This window comes from Thrips palmi, unplaced genomic scaffold (assembly GCF_012932325.1).
Source record: "Thrips palmi isolate BJ-2018 unplaced genomic scaffold, TpBJ-2018v1 HiC_scaffold_15, whole genome shotgun sequence".
Taxonomy (NCBI): domain Eukaryota; kingdom Metazoa; phylum Arthropoda; class Insecta; order Thysanoptera; family Thripidae; genus Thrips; species Thrips palmi.
Window position 1 is genome coordinate 10,913,958 of NW_023144624.1, and position 15,521 is coordinate 10,929,478.

General features: G+C 62.1%; 1 protein-coding gene across 1 annotated transcript in view; it reads right to left on the reverse strand.

Moving 5' to 3' along the window:
• LOC117641218 (laminin subunit alpha-1) overlaps positions 1–15,521 on the reverse strand; it is a 69,043-nt gene that overhangs the window by 17,308 nt on the left and 36,214 nt on the right. Inside the window, exons 14-15 of the mRNA XM_034378369.1 lie at positions 15,301–15,410; positions 15,044–15,221 (exon numbers count right to left, since the gene is read on the reverse strand). Coding sequence (XP_034234260.1) covers positions 15,044–15,221; positions 15,301–15,410 — 288 coding nt within the window. The remainder of the gene's footprint in view (positions 1–15,043; positions 15,222–15,300; positions 15,411–15,521) is intronic.

A 15,521-nucleotide genomic window follows, 5' to 3' on the forward strand; every position in this document is an offset into this window, starting at 1 on the left:
TAACTCGCCAACGGCCATTGATGCCCCGGAGGTGCAACTCGGAGCCCGGTTGTGTGTGCGCGTGTGTTTGGATTTCAGTTCGTGTGTGTGTGTGTGTGTGTGTGTGTGTGTGTGTGTGTGTGTGTGTGTGTGTGTGTGTACCTACGCGATGATAAACCAAACCGTCCGGCGGCGCTAACTGCATCTTGGCACACTAGAGGGCGCGGTCGGATTCCCCACGCACGCATCCGATAGGATTCTGTCTCTGTCTCTCTCACACTCACACACACGCACACGCATACACACGTTGCTCGTGGCGGGTCGAAGGGCCAAGAGGGCCGGCGCATTAAATAACCCCTTCCCTCATCAAGGTTGGCGAGACTTTAATGGTCTCTCTCGCCCTTTTTTGCTTACAGAGTAGGGGGCACGGGCTATGACACGAGGGGGAGAAGAAGAAGAAGGAGAAGAAGAGGCAGCGAGAGAAGCGCACCAGCACCGCACTGCGCCGCTGAGTCACTGCTAGTCACTGCCGCCGCTACAACAAGGGGGCTTTCCTTGTGTCAGGCAAACGGTTAGCGTCAAGCGGGGAGATAAGAGGCAGCTATAATGAGACAAGCTGACCCCCACCCCCTGCCCCTCCTTCCGTATTTCCTTATTTCCCGTCATCTCTCCCCCTTCCCCCGCTCCGAGAGGGCCGAAGAGGGCGAAGGGGTGGCGCGGTGCAGGAGGGGGGGGGGGCGTCGTGCCGCACCTGCATCGCGCACCGCGTCGCCGTGTTCACGTCTGTTTCGCGTTTCTAAATTCAGCGGCTGGCCGTAAAGCGTAAAGCGCGGTGACGACGGCGTCGTCGCGCAGCTGCAGCGCTCGGTGACGCCGCGACACGCCGCGACACGCCCGGTGTGACGCGACATCCGCACCCTCGCGGTCCGTCCCTCCTTCGGGCACCTTGTTGCACTTCGGCGTGAGAAAAGGGAAAAACTCTAGGCGCGCTGACCGCGGACGGTTTCTGTTCCTCTCTCTTTCGGAAAACGAAAACAACGAAACAACTGAGCGCGCTGACCACCAGAGCGGCTTGCTTTTGTTTTCCTCTCTTTTAATCTCTTCATAAATCCTTCGCTTCGCGGCTCGAGCGACGCGTGAGTGTGATTTACAGGCCCCGGCCCGGCGGTCCCTCGCGGAGGGAAATTTCGCGCCGACGACGCGCCGTTTTTCAATTTCCGCGCTGCTCGACTGTCCTTATGGTTTTCCACAGCCGCGCGCAGTGGGCCAGAATACCGGTGGAGGCGCCCAAAACTCTAAATGCTGAAGAGGACACAAATGGAACGTGTGGCCCCACCAATGGATTTCGCGTTCGGAGAGCAATCCATTGGTGGGGTCACACGTTAGGTTCGAGTCCCATTTAGCGACTCTGGAGCTCAAAACGCGTGTAGAATTCTGGGCGCCTCCGCCGGTCTTCTGGCGCACTGCTGCGGGGGGCGCTGGGGGCGGAACGTAACGTACCGGCGGGGCCCTCGTCCAGGCCCTCGTCCAGGCCCTCGTCCAGGCCGCGGCCCGGAGAAACTCGAGGTCGCCCCGCCGCTAGCGGAGCTCCGCCACGACGCGCCCATCGCCTTCATTTTGAAGCGCTGCGCTCGGCGGCGTGGGCCGATACGGCCGTCGGGAGTCCGGGCACCATCACTCTTTGCGGCCGGCCGGCCGGGCCAGGCTGCCAGGCTCCGCCAGGCTCCGAGGGCGCAAGGCAAGGCGGCGCTAGACAGCGCAAGGCGCAACGCACCGGCATGAGGGACGGTTGCACCAGTACTGCCCACACGGCCACGCCGCGCCGCGGCCCGAGAAACAAAACCAAAGGCAGGGCGAGAGGTACGCGTTATCCGGGCGGGGCACCTAGGCCTCCTCACACCGAGGGCCACCGCGACACCCGACACTGTCCACCGCGTCCACGGCATGCGGGTCCAGTCCGGAGTGGCCCCGGCCGGCCGAGGGCGTAAAACGAGATTTGCGGCGCCCGCCGAAAACGGCTTTCCATAAATTTCGACCGCATTTTCGGAGTTTTTCGCGCCGTCTCCACCGCCATGCCGCAGCTGGACCGGCCGGGCTGCAGTGCCGGTGCATACGACCGAGCACAGCAGCAAGCCGAGCTGCGGGCCGCCAGGTGGGAGGCGCGGCGGCGAGGCGGCGAGGCTGCGGCGCACCACTGGAAGAAGAAGGCGGCGGAGTGCGCGCCTATGCCTAATCCCAGAAATAGAAGCACCTTATGCTGGCGCGCACCTCGCGTCTACACTGTTATCAGGCTTGCTGCAGCTGCACCAGCCTGCAGCGACCAGAAAGGCCGAAAATGGGAAACTCGTTGTGTTGTCGTCGGTGACGCGTTGCTCGCTGGTTTGGGGCTGAGGCCACTCACCGTACTTGAGGCCGCGCCAGTTTTCGTACTGCTGGCCGTAGCGCCGGTGCGCCGCGGGCCGCGCGGGCTGGGGGGCCTGGCCGGACCACCCCGACGCCACCACCTGGATGGTGGCCATGGGGGGCCGCGAGGGCCGCGAGGGCCTACGCGGCGCGGCCACGGCGGTGGGGGCGCGCAGGGCGGACAGCGCGCCGGAGGGCGCCGACGGGGACGCCCATGCCGCGGCGGCGCCCACCGAGTACGTCGAGGACGTCGACGACGTGGTGGTGGCGCTGACGGCGACGTGGAAGCAGCGCGCGGCGCACAGCCGGTGCAGCCGCGTCTGCGTCCACGGGATGGCGTTGCTCTCGTGGTGCTCGCTTCGCGCGCCGCCGGCGTGGACGAGGCAGGCCACCGCGGCCAGCGCCCACAGCGAGGCGGCCACGGCCAGGGCGGGCCTCATGGCGCGGCCATGTCCAGGCCATCTAGGGCGAGTCGGGGGTCAGGCCTCGCTGCGTCCAGCGTGGCGGGCAGGCGGGCAGGGTCGACGCGTACGTGCTCGGGGGCGGCCTCAGGGGCTGAGCGCCGCGCCGTGCCGCTGGCCGTGCTAGCAGCGCTAGCAGGCGCAGAGCAGCTGCAGCGGATTCGCACTCCACGCGGCGAACCGCCACACTGCAGCAACGACGCACGACGCGCCCTACACCCGAAACTTCACTGCACTGCACTGCACTTCACTTTCACTGGCACCGAGCGCGTCGGTCCGAACCACAACACTGTCGGCGCGAGCGCCACCATTTTTCATCCTTTTGGCCTGGACGCCAACACTGTGCACTGGGCGGCACTGACCCGGCCCGGCAGCCAGACTGGCAGCCCGATAGCACTATCGGCGGCCCCTTTCTACTCGCGCCACTTCGCGTTGCTTCGCGTTTGGCGCCGCGAGCTGCACTTCGCGAGGCGGCGGGGCGCGGCGGGCGTCGCGGTGTGCGTCGCGGCGTCGCGTCTGCACCGGGCGGCGTCCGACGAGGGACTGGCGGGCCGGGCAGGGCAGGCAAGGCAAGGCAGGCTGCGGCCCGCACGGTCCCCGCCGCGCTGTCCGCAGCATCCTTCTCTCTCGCTCGCCCACGGTCCCGCCGTCTCGCTCACACGATCCGCGCGCCGCCGCCGCCGCCCCGCCGCCTTCCCAGAGGCGCTCGGTACCTCTGGCCAGAGTACACGAAGGGGGGCCCATCTTTACAATGTCTCACTCGCAACGTGGAGAAGAGAGGGCCGTGCGGAAACTGCGGCACAAGCCGCGTTTCTTCAAAAATTACGTGAGACGGACTTACATTGCCTAAATAAGAGCGATTTCCCCGACAGCATACGAATTTGAATTGCCCGGGGCGCCCCGCGCATAAAAATAAACGCACCGCCGACGAAATTAAATCGAAACTCATGAGAAAATGATAAATAATGGAGTCGGCCCGAAGTCAAAGGCTCGTGATCGGGCGACGCAGCGAGGCAGCGACACCAATCAAGCTTCCATTTGCCACTCATCTCGACGGCCATAAATCGCGAGTGCGTTTTTCGCGCCACCCGCAGTTCATCATCCCAGCGGTGTGTCTGTGTGTGTATGTGTGTGCGTGTTCTCAAATCGCTTCCATAAATTAATTTCTTTCCGGTTTTCGTCCCGAAATTACAAACTGCAGCCCCCCATTTCCTCCAATTACAACAGCAGCGCGCACCCACCGCACCCAGGAGAGGAGGCTGCACCGCGTGGCGCGTTGCTGCGCGTTGCACCGAGGTGTAGGTAATCACGACCCGCAGCGCGGCAGGAGGCTCATTCCGAGAGTCCGTGTTCGTCGCTCTGTCTCTCTCGCACTGATACGGGACGGCCCACGAGTGCGAGAGAGACGGAGCAACGAAAACGACTCTCGGAATGAGACTTACACAGCGCCACCGCGGCTATCATTGCGCCTTGATTTAGTACGGTCCAGTGCGCACGGACGGACAGACGGACGAGCGGGCAGGCGGCCGAACGGACAGAGTGCAACCGAGAACGGAGTCATCCCGTATTTCAGTGAACGGAAGATATACGGAAATCGTTATTTGGGCCGAATTTGGGGGGTCACTGCGTTCAGTCGCCTCCTGAAAATGATATTCCCGTGAAGGGAAACGTCACGTGCCCTGCGTATCAGTCGCGTCACCGACGCGCGTCGTCAATTGTTGGACGAGGCGACAGTGACGTGACGACGTGACGTCACACCCTGGATCCGAGGACCGAGAATGCGGGTGAGATTATCTCGATCCGACTGACTTTTACAGCTCCGCGATAAGCCCGACAGTCGCTTTCGTCGCTCTGTCTCTCTCGCACCTATGCGGGACGTCCCACGAGTGCGAGAGAGACAGAGCGACGAAAACGCCTCTCAGTGTGCGGCCCGGCCTGACGGAGCGCCTGACGCGAGGGCGGGGCGCTGTCCCGGCGTGCCCCGGCGTTGCGGCGGGGCTTCGCCATGGCCTCGCGCCTCTGGACTGCAACGGCTGGGAGCGACGCCGCACACCGCGCGGGGAGCATCGCGGGACTGTACGGCGTGGTGCCTCGTCTGTAGACTGATTCCGAGAGTCGTGGTCTAGACCACGTTTGGTTTTTCAGTGTCGGAGCGGCTCCCGGCAAAGCTGCAACAGTGTTTGCGCAGGGCGAGGGCGGCGGGGGCGGCGGGGGCAGGTGCTCCAGGGCGACTTTCGGGAAGGCCGAGGGCCTGGCCGAGGGCCTGGCCGAGGGCCTGGCCGAGGGCCTGGCCGAGGGCCTGGCCGGCCAGGGGCGGGGAAAGGGGAATCGGGTGCGATGCTGTGTTTCTGGAAATAAGATGCGATAAGATGTTGCCAGCGACGTGTTTCAGCGCTATCTATCGGCTTGCCGGCTTGGACGACTTGCCCGCGCGCTACGGCCCGCGCGGCTTGTCGGCATGTCGGGCATGGAGCGGTCCTAGCTGGCTGCCTCGCTAGTAAGGGGTATTGAAATGCACGTTTTTTTTAATTCCATACCGGCACACTCGGAAAAGGGTTCATTCTTACCTAAAACCACCGCAAACCAAATTTGAGACCGATCGAAAAATATTTAGGGGTCGCTACAATGGCTGAAAGTTGTAAATTTGACGTAATTTTTGAAACTATACAACTTTGGAGTATTTGAAGCCCTGCGCAGCCGGTGTCGGTCCTAGCTTGTTGCCCCCGCAGACGTTTTTTTCCCGGGATCCAGGCCGACCAAAAGAACCCTACGGGATGCATTTTGAGCGAATGATAACGGAACTGGGTCCATTTTACGCTCAAAAAAGTGTATTTTTCTCCGCTTTAAGGGTTTTAGAGGCCTACCAAACTATTGCCTTGCGTCACAAGAAATCCAAACCCATGTATTTTGATAGAAAAAAGGTTGCTCTTTTAAATGGCGGTCACGGAAACAGTCTAGGATTTTTGGTTTAGACTCCAGAGCCGTTTAAAGTTGAAAAATGGATTTTATTTTAGTGAAAATTAGAGCAAATGTTCACTCGTAGTCACGTGCGACGTATGGTTTGGCCACTAGCGCTACCCGGCGAAGTGCAGGCGGTGCGCTGTGGTGGGAGGAGCTTCACGGGTAGAAATGTACGGCTTTTATACGGCTGCAGAATATTTTGAGATCAAAGTAACGCCAAGGCGTTCGAAAAATTCCCGGATTATGTTTGGACTGTGTCAGCAAGATGTCGACAAAATATTCGGATATTTTGCGGGCGTTTTGCCAGTCTCTGGCCGGCCGCTTTTCGACGTCTTTTCAAACAACCTTAAAAAGATGTCCAGAAGGCAAAGACAAAATATCGGCAAAGAGGTGCCGCATCGCTGGCCGATGCAGCAAAAGAGAGACCACTGGCGTCGATCCACAAACCTGCCGCTTGCGAGACAAGGGCGGATCCGCTGGGCCGGGCCAGAGCGTCAGCGCTGAAAACGAATTGCAGCTGAGCGGTCCGTCCACGTATCCACGACCGCGTGAACTCAGCCGGTCCCTGCCCCAGGATCAAGCCTATGATGTCACGATCCAGCGAATATAGCGTGGACCTGCTGCGACCTGCTGTGAAAGAATGGGAGAAAAGAGGCTGACACAGTCCGAACATAATCCGGGTATTTTTCGAACGCCTTCGCCTTACTTTGATCACAAAATATTTAGCAGCCGTATAAAAGCCGTACATTTCTACCCGGGAAGTTTCTCCCACCACAGCGCACCGCCTGCACTTCGCCGGGTAGCGCTAGTGGCCAAACCATACGTCGCACGTGACTACGAGTGAACATTTGCTCCAATTTTCACTAAAATAAAATCCATTTTTCAACTTTAAACGGCTCTGGAGCCTAAACCAAAAATCGCAGACTGTTTCCGTGACCGCCATTTGAAAGAGCAACCTTTTTTCTTTTAACATACATGAGTTTAGATTTCTTGTGACGCAAGGCAAAAGTTTGGTAGGCCTCTAAAACCCTAAAAGCGGAGAAAAATACACTTTTTTGAGCGTAAAATGGACCCAGTTCCGTTATCATTCGCTCAAAATGCATCCCGTAGGGTTCTTTAGGTCGGCCTGGATCCCGGAAAAAAAAAGTTTCCGGGGGCAACAAGCTAGGACCAACACCGGCTGCGCAGGGCTTCAAATACTCCAAAGTTGTATAGTTTCAAAAATTACGTCAAATTTACAACTTTCAGCCATTGTAGCGACCCCTAAATATTTTTCGATCGGTCTCAAATTTGGTTTGCGGTGGTTTTAGGTAAGAATGAACCCTTTTCCGAGTGTGCCGGTATGGAATTCAAAAAAACGTGCATTTCAATACCCCTTACTCGCTAGGTGCAGTCCAGCCCGGCGTGGCGCGGTGTGCATTCCCAGCCCAGGCGCGAGGCCCGCGCACAGTGGGCCAGACCGGTGGAGGCGGTCGAAATCCCGGATGGTTTTTGAGCTCCTGAGTCGCTGAATCGGGCTCGAACCGAACGTGTGACCCCACCAATGGATTACTCTCCAAACAAGGAATCCATTGGTGGGGTCACACGCTTGATTCGAGTCCCATTTAGTGACTCTGGAGCTCAAAACGCGTCTGAGTGGCCGCGTCACTGCAGCCTTGCGACCGCTTGCGACGCAGCGAGCCCGGCACCAGTAGTAGTCTCCTCTGCGGCGCGCCACACTGCAAGTGCATCACTGCAGTGCATCACTCCGCCGTGTCGCACTGCTGCGAGCGCTGCAAGCTGCAAGAGTCGGACAGCTCAAACGGCGGCGGCGTGCGGTCACGGTGCCCGTCCGTCGTGCGCGTCCCCCGGAGGCGTGAAGGTGAGGTGCTCGTCGGTGAGCACCCTGGGGATACCGTGCGGCGGGCCAGCACCGCACAGCACCGCACCACCGCGATGCAGAGATATACCGCCGTGCCGGTGCCCTTCGGCAACCTTCGGGCCTTCGGGTGCGGGCGGGACATCACAGCACGCCCCGTTCGGGAAAAACGGAACCCGAACCGAATGAGCCGAGGCAGCAGACTCGCGCTGCCGCCGCCGCGCCCTGGGTGGCGTACCGGGGCGTTCCGAGGCGTTCCGAGGCGTACCGGGGCGTACCTGACGTGCAAACGCTTTCAGGCGATAGCGCCCACGGGGCACGTGCCGGAAGAGGCCGCGGAGGTCGCACGCGCCAAAACGGAAACGAGCTAAAAGCCCCGCGACGCGACGCGGCGGGACGCAGGGCGACAACGAGCTGTGGCGTTGCGCGCGGTGGCGGAGCGGGGCAGCGGGCCTCGGCGAACAGAGAGAGAAGTACGTAGCCTAGCGAACCAAGCACATTACTAAATTTTCTCGCAGGCAGATCATGGGTGCTAGGTATGAAATAAAGACAGCTCGGAAATCGATTTTGAAAATCGAGTTTGTCCTACACATCACGGTTTGTAACCCTCGCGGTCCTTCGCGGCACGTCGTCTGGCGAATGGTCCAGCCGCAGAAGGGGAAGGGCGCCTCGCCGAGAGAAGTGAGAAACTGAATACAGCGGGGCTGGCTTCTGACACGCGCAGCGTTGCGCGCAGGTGCAACCTGCATTGCGAGCACAGGTGTAGGCGGAAGACGGGGCGGGGCGGGGCGGGGCGGGGCGGGGCGGTGACGGATAGGACAGAGGCCCCTTGTGGCGACACCTCCGCACGCCCCTGCACCTGAGCCCACGACAGCAAGCGTCTCATGGAACCTTCCAAAACCAACGACACACTGTACGTGTAAGTGACCCGTGTCTCGGCGTGCGGCGTGTGGCAGTGTGCGTGCGAGCCCGCAAGTGAGACGGCAACATTTGAATGGGGTGCTCCGCGTGCTGCGCGGCGCTGCACCGAATTGGCAACACTCGCAACACTCAGCGTATCCGCCGTATCTGCGGCGCGCCGCCCCGAGAGTTGCGTGACTGTACACTGCGCACCCACCGCCTGCTTGTTTGTTGCACTTTGAGGCGGCACCGCCAGGGCACCGCCTTCTCCAAGCCGCCGCCGCCGCCGGCGTCTGTTTGCACCGCGGCAAAAAGGCGAAAAAAGAGGCAAAATGGCAAAAAGGAGAGGCAGGCGAGCTTGTCTGTTCGTCATTCCGCTCTCCGAAAAGCAAAAGGGGGAAAGGCATGCGATCTGGCGGCGCGGTAATCCTCGCCTCGGTTCATTTGGCAATCGCCTTGTTCGCCTCCATCCCGCCTGGGCGCGGGTTCGAGTACTCGCTCCGGGGGACGCACTTTTGCCGCCAAAAAGGTGGAACTCTACACCCTCAGCTTAGCAGATGACACCTTTTGGACGTCGACGCAGGACGGACGCCGTCGGGCCGGCGAGCCACGCAGAGGAGGCGGCCGGCCGGCAAAGGACGGCCACTGACCCCCAGGCCCTCGCCGCCGCGCCCGCCGCGCCTGCCGCATTCGTGATGCACTTCAAATTCTACGAGAGGAAAGTAGAGAGGAGGGGGAGGGGCGCCGGTGGCGGCGAGATAACTTAAAATAGCCGTGTGTAATCGCCAGAGACGGCTCGGTGCCTTGCCGCCCTCGCCGCCGAGAAAGCCCTTTCCCTTCCCTGTTTTCCTCGTCCACGCAGTGCACGCCGGGCCAAAACCACGAGGACCGGCACGCCCGTACTGGAGCGCGGGGACATCGCCGCCGCTACGCGCCTCCAGCCACGCCAGCCGCGGCCCCAGCGTCGTCCGTCCGCGAGCACGGCCTCCGTTTCCTGCCGCTGCACTGCTGCATGCAGCACCACGTGCTTCTTGGCCTGGCTAATGTCTCAGATCGTGTTTATGGTTTGCGATAGAAGCCGCCGCTGCCACGCCGCGCCCTGCCCTGCCGCGCCCTGCCGCGCCACGCCAAGCGTAAGAGCAGGGCTGTGCCCAGGGCTCACCAGGGCTCGAGCGCACACACTCACGAGCATGTTGCTTCGCACGATAGCTCATGGAGAGCGAGCGGCCGGCCGGCCGGCCAGGGTGGGGGCCTCTTGGGCCTCGTGGGGCCCGTCCACCACACGGCCAGTCCTGCACACTGATACCGAGAGTCGTTTTCGTCGCTCTGTCTCTCTCGCACCCATGGGAGACGCCTCATGCGTGCGAGAGAGACAGAGCGACGAAAACGACTCTCGGAATCGGTATGCCGCGCCGCTATCGGGATGGCAGCGTCCAGTCAGTCAGTTTCATCACCGGCTCCGGCCGGATAGCCATAGCCCACCTCGTTATTGGGAGATGCCTCCTCCCATGGTCAGAGGGGGGGGGGGGGACTTATCGGCGCCGTTTTTGTTTAGATTCCCGCGGCGTGATCGTGTGTTGTTTTTGGAGGAGGGCCGCGAGGGCCGCGAGGCTGCATACACCGCCGGACCGGCTGGCCGAGGAACTGAAACCGCTACACCAATCAGAGCCCATACACAAAGATCCACAAAAAAAAATGACTCCATTTTTTTCGGTCCGATAATGACGGTAATAAAATGCGACATTTAGGGACCACCCCTGCTGCCGGGGCGGCGGCGCACCGCGGCGTGAGGCGCGACAGAACACACAGAGGCTGGTCCGGCTCATGAATACCTAAGTGAGATTACCACCAGCCGAGTCGCCGCGGAGGGAGGGGGCAGGGCGAAGCAGGGCGAAGCAGGGCGGCGTCATCGTCGCCGCCCCTAAGTACGGGGTCCGGCAGGGTCCGGCGGGGCCACCTGCGGCGCAGTGGCCAGCGCGTGCCACGGCCGCACAGTGGATTTGCCAGAAGACCGGCGCTCGCGACCGAAACTCTAAACGCGTTTTGAGCTCTAGTCCGCTAAACAGAACTCGAATCGAACGTGTGACCCCACCAATGGATTCCTCGTCTTGAGGGCACTGCGTCGGTGGGGTCACACGTTCGGTTCGAGTCCCATTCAGAGACTCTGGAGCTCAAAGCGCATCCGGGATTCTGACCGCCTCCACCGGTCTTCTGGCCCACTGTGAGCCAACCCGCGGGCCGCAGGACGGCGGTTCAAATCACCCGATTCGCGGCCCCTTTATTTCCTCCTGCCTGCCGACAGTGTCGCCGAGTAGTGTAGGCCCTGGAGGCCTCGGAGGCCCCGACGCCCACACGACACGCGGCACTGCGGGCAAGGGTGGACCACAGCGGCTGTTGCACGCCAACAGGCCGACTGATTCCGAGTGGGAGGTCTCTCTCTCGCACTCAAGGGGCGCTACCGCCACGAGAGAGACAGAGCGACGGCTGCACCGTGCGGAATCAGTCTAAGGCCAACAGGACCGCCAAGACCGCCCCCCACGGCCGCACTGCTACACCGTCAGGGCGGGGAGCAGCAGAGTCGTTTTCGTTGCTCTGTCTCTCCCGCACCTATACGGGACGCTCCATGAGTGCGAGAGGGACAGAGCGACGAAAACGACTCTCGGAATGAGTCTGCGGGCGGGACACACGGAGTGACAAATGACGTCGTGGAGATGGATGGCGGGGGCAGGCCCATGGCCCATGGGTGGTTGCGGGTGGTTGCCTGCCAGCCGATTCCGAAGGCTACGCTTTGGTCGATCTGTCTCTCTCGCACCCACGGCACGCGCCATGCGGGTGTGAGAGAGAGAGAGAGAGAGAGAGAGAGAGAGAGAGAGAGAGAGAGAGAGAGAGAGAGAGAGAGACACAGCGCGACGCAAGCAGTCCTCGGAATCGGCCCGCTGGCCCGCAGCGCATTTGCGCCCCGAAATAGGAATAGGAGCGAAGCGCCGTGACTGCAGTGCGGTTGCAGCGGCCGAGGGACTGCGCGTAAATTATTAATTATTGGCCCCGGCAAAGCGATATCCCGCGTCGGCCGTGCCGCAGCAGCGCAGCAGGTCCACTGCGAACCGCGCTATCGCCGCTGTCTCTCTCGCACCCACGGGGCGCACCGTAGGGGTGCGAGAGAGACGGGGCGACACGTGCGGAATCGCCGACTGCGGGCATCGGGGCATCGGACAAGCGCCGACGACGACCGTCCGCGTTAGATTGCATCGCCATTGCAATTGCAGCCGCAGTGACGCAGCAGCGGCCGTGGCGGCCGGCAGCGCATGCCGCAGCAAAGCGAAGCAAAGGCTGCATGGTCGAATACCAATACCAATACCGATGTCAAAGGAGAGGCGATGGGGGCCGCCAGATAAGCAACCTCATCCACGGCGTCATCGGCCGCGCCCCGCCGCGCCCCACCAGGCCGTCCAGCAGCGGCTGGTCCGGTCCCCAGTGAAAAGATCATCCAGGGCCCGCCGTGGCAAAACGGAAAACGCAACAGAGGATTCGAACCCACGACAAGCCGAAAAGACCTTCGCCGTTTCGGTCATCATGTGCTTTCTCTCTGCTCCACCTTGACTGCGGATCGGTCGGAGCGTCAGTGTGTATGTGTGTGTGTGTGGGGGGGGGGGGAAGACACCTGTTGCATCCCCCCCCAATATGCACACACACACACACACACACACATACACCTCCGTTTCGCGGTACGCTACGCCACTTTAAACCACGCCGGCGAACTGATTAATGGAGTCAATCGATCTCAATCTCACAAGACGAATCGAGACGCGCCTGCAGGGACGGGAGGAGCGGAGAAGGGGGCGTCAGGTAGGTCGCGGATGCAATCTTGAGGTGGCGTGGCGAGGCGTGGCGGGGCGGGGCGGGGCGGGGCGCAAAGGACGACAAGGAGCCCGTCCTGCAGCACGCCCTTGCTCGTCACCTGCCCGCCCGACGCCTCTCCTGACGTGCACCGCCGCGTTCACGTCAAAACCAACGTCCGGGTTTCCCAGGCGCACCCTGGAAAAATGCCCTGTTTTTCCAGGGTGCGCCTGGGAAACCCGGACGTTGGTTTTGACGTGTTCTTGGCGGCGTCGCGGTTCGTCGCGGAAGGTGGCGGGGACGGCGCCGCCGGTGTGCGGTGATGAGTTTACCCACTACCCTCGGTACGCGACCGACGAAACGCACTTCCCTACAGGAGAAACAAGAATGATAATCAAAGTTGGTTGCGGTCCGAGGCGGCGCGGCGCATCCGCACGCAACGCCACGACACCGTCAAGGCGCAGTCGCAGTCGTGCCGGGGGAACAAACACAAACCGCACCGCCGCACCGCGGTTCAAGGGGCAGCCCCCAAAACCGTAGCCCCACCCACACCCCGCGCCAAAACAAGACCGCGCCAACGCAGGCAGTGCGGCGCCGGCATAGAAAAGGGGCGGGCAAGCCGAGAAGTCCGAGTGATTCCCAGAAAGGTTCTAAAATAATCCCCATCATAGATGCGTGGCGAGGATCAGACCCCAGCGCGCTGGCAACTGACTCAAACACCGATTTAAGACGAGTGTGGCAGTGTATGGGATCGCGGGCACCGGATCGCGCCGGGCTCGCCGTCGAGGGACGGGGGGCACTCCGTGGCGTGGAGCGTGAAGCTCGAGGCTGGCAGCGTGCTCAATGAGTCCCGCCATGCGAGAGCGCCTCGGAGAGCGTCGCGTCGCGTCGAGCGCGGGACGGGACGGGACGGCCGCAGACCACGCACCGCGGACCGCGGACCCGGTTCCCGTCCGCCCGGCCGGCCGGCCCGCCGTGCGCGTCGCTAAAGACGCCAAATCCGTCCGTCCGTCCGTCCCACTTGAACAAACAGTCGTGATGGCAGGGGAGAGATTCGGGCGGAGAAATGGCCCATGTCGCGTCGCGGTCAGGGAGGGAGGGGAGGGGAGGGGAGGGGAGGGACGGGGCGGCAAGTGCAATGTCAGTCTGCCTCGCGGTAAAGCGCTGCGCCGTCCGGAAATAGAACCAAAGAGCTCCATTTCATCCGTTCGACTCGACTTGCACACGACGCACCCCCCCCCGCGCCACCTGCTCCATATTCCCTCGCCTCTCTCTCTCTCTCTCTCTCTCTCTCTCTCTCTCTCTCTCTCTCTCTCTCTCTCTCTCTCCCCCCTTCGCGACTCCCTTCGCCGCGCGCCTCGCGACCAAGAATAGTGGACGGGCGTTACGTCTCGTCAGACCTAAGTGACCGCCGTGGCGGAGAGGGGGCCTCGTCTGCATTCAAGTGTGCTTTCGTCTGTTTTCTGTCACGCGGCGTCGCGGGACGCCCCGCCCCTCCCCCCTTACGGGGCGACGCCCGAAGAACGAACCACTCATCATTTTTCGGGGGACACGGGCGTCGGCAGGGGCGGGGTAGCTGGGTAGCTGTCCCATAGTCGGTGTGTCGCGGCGGTGCCAGAGGCCAGGCAAAGCGCCGGAACTAGTGCTCCGAACTGTCTCTCTCGCACTCATGGATGCCCGCAGGGATGCGAGCGACTGGAACTTTCTCTCTCCTACTCATGGAGAGTTGCGCAGGGATGCGAGAGACGCCTCGCGACGAAAGCTCTGTTCGGAATCAGCCTGCGGGGCCGCTATGCGCCAGTCACGCGGTTGCGACCAGGCCGGGTCGCTACGGCGAAACAAAGACAGGCAGACAGACACTGACAGACGGAGATACTCGGAGGGGAATCTCTGCCTAATTGAAAATAGTACTACTACGCGGTGTGGTCGGACCGGACCGGCCGGCCGGCCCAGCCACGGCCCGCTGCAGGGCGCTCTGCGTGACGCGGCTGACAGAGCAGGTCATGACGGCCAGGCTGCACTAGGGCAGCCAGGGCAGCCAAGCCCGCAGCCTGATGCACTGGGCTGCACTGGGCCAGGCTGGCTGCCTCATTCGGAGGGGTCGTTTCTCGGCTCTGTCTCTCTTACTCCCTTGCGGGACGCTCCATGAGAGCGACACAGACAGAGACGAACTGATGGTTCGGAATGATGCGGAGCGGCCCCCGCCTTGGCCCCCGCAGCACCGGCATTCCGTCGGCCGCCGCACGCACACCGGAGACCGTACTACCCCGGGACGGTTTCTCCCTCTCGAAATGCCAAACAGATTATCCTTCTTTCTTTTTCCCCGCCGGCCGATTTCTAGAGCGGAGTGCAACGCGCGCTTCTCTCGTCGATGTCGATGGGGGCTTCGCCTCTTAAACGGCCGTAAACGGCCGAAACGACACCGTCAACAGTTTGATGCCGTCGTAAACGGCCCAAAACGAGTGTCTCTCGAGCGACTCTCCAAGTGGATTCGCTGCCGCGGCCGGCCGAATGGACCACTGGTGGCTGGCTGGGGGTTCGCGCCGCGACCGGGGCGCGTGCAGGCCGCCCATCCACCGCTCGAGTACGATGGGCTGCCTACCCGCCGGGCGCGCGGCGCACGGGGCACTGAAGCGAGACTTACCTGCGCAGCCGGTGTCCGGGTCGTCGTAGTGGTGCTGCAGGCAGGCGTGGCAGTGTGGTGGCGAGTAGCCGGGCTTGCAGTCGCACGCCCCCGTCACCGCGTCGCACGAGGTCGACGTCGAGCCCTTGCCGCTGCACGCGCACGCCACGCAGCCCGCCGTCACGTTACCGCGCCCCTCCTGTCACGGACAAGTCACGTGGTTAGTCACGCGTCGTCACACACACACACTGGCGTCAGGGAGTCAGTCACACACGTACCTCGCAGCGGTCGCAGGTGCGACCCGTGTACCTCGGCTTGCACTGGCACTGCCCCGTCGCCTCGTCACACGAGTCCGTCGTCACGGCGCCGACATTGTCACACTGGCACGCTGGATGGGAAAGAGACACTCCGTCACAGTTCAGCTTGAAGCTCCACCGCAGGGGCGCGATGGCGGGCTGAGGCACAGTATGGGGTCAAAACTCTACAAGCGTTTTGAGCT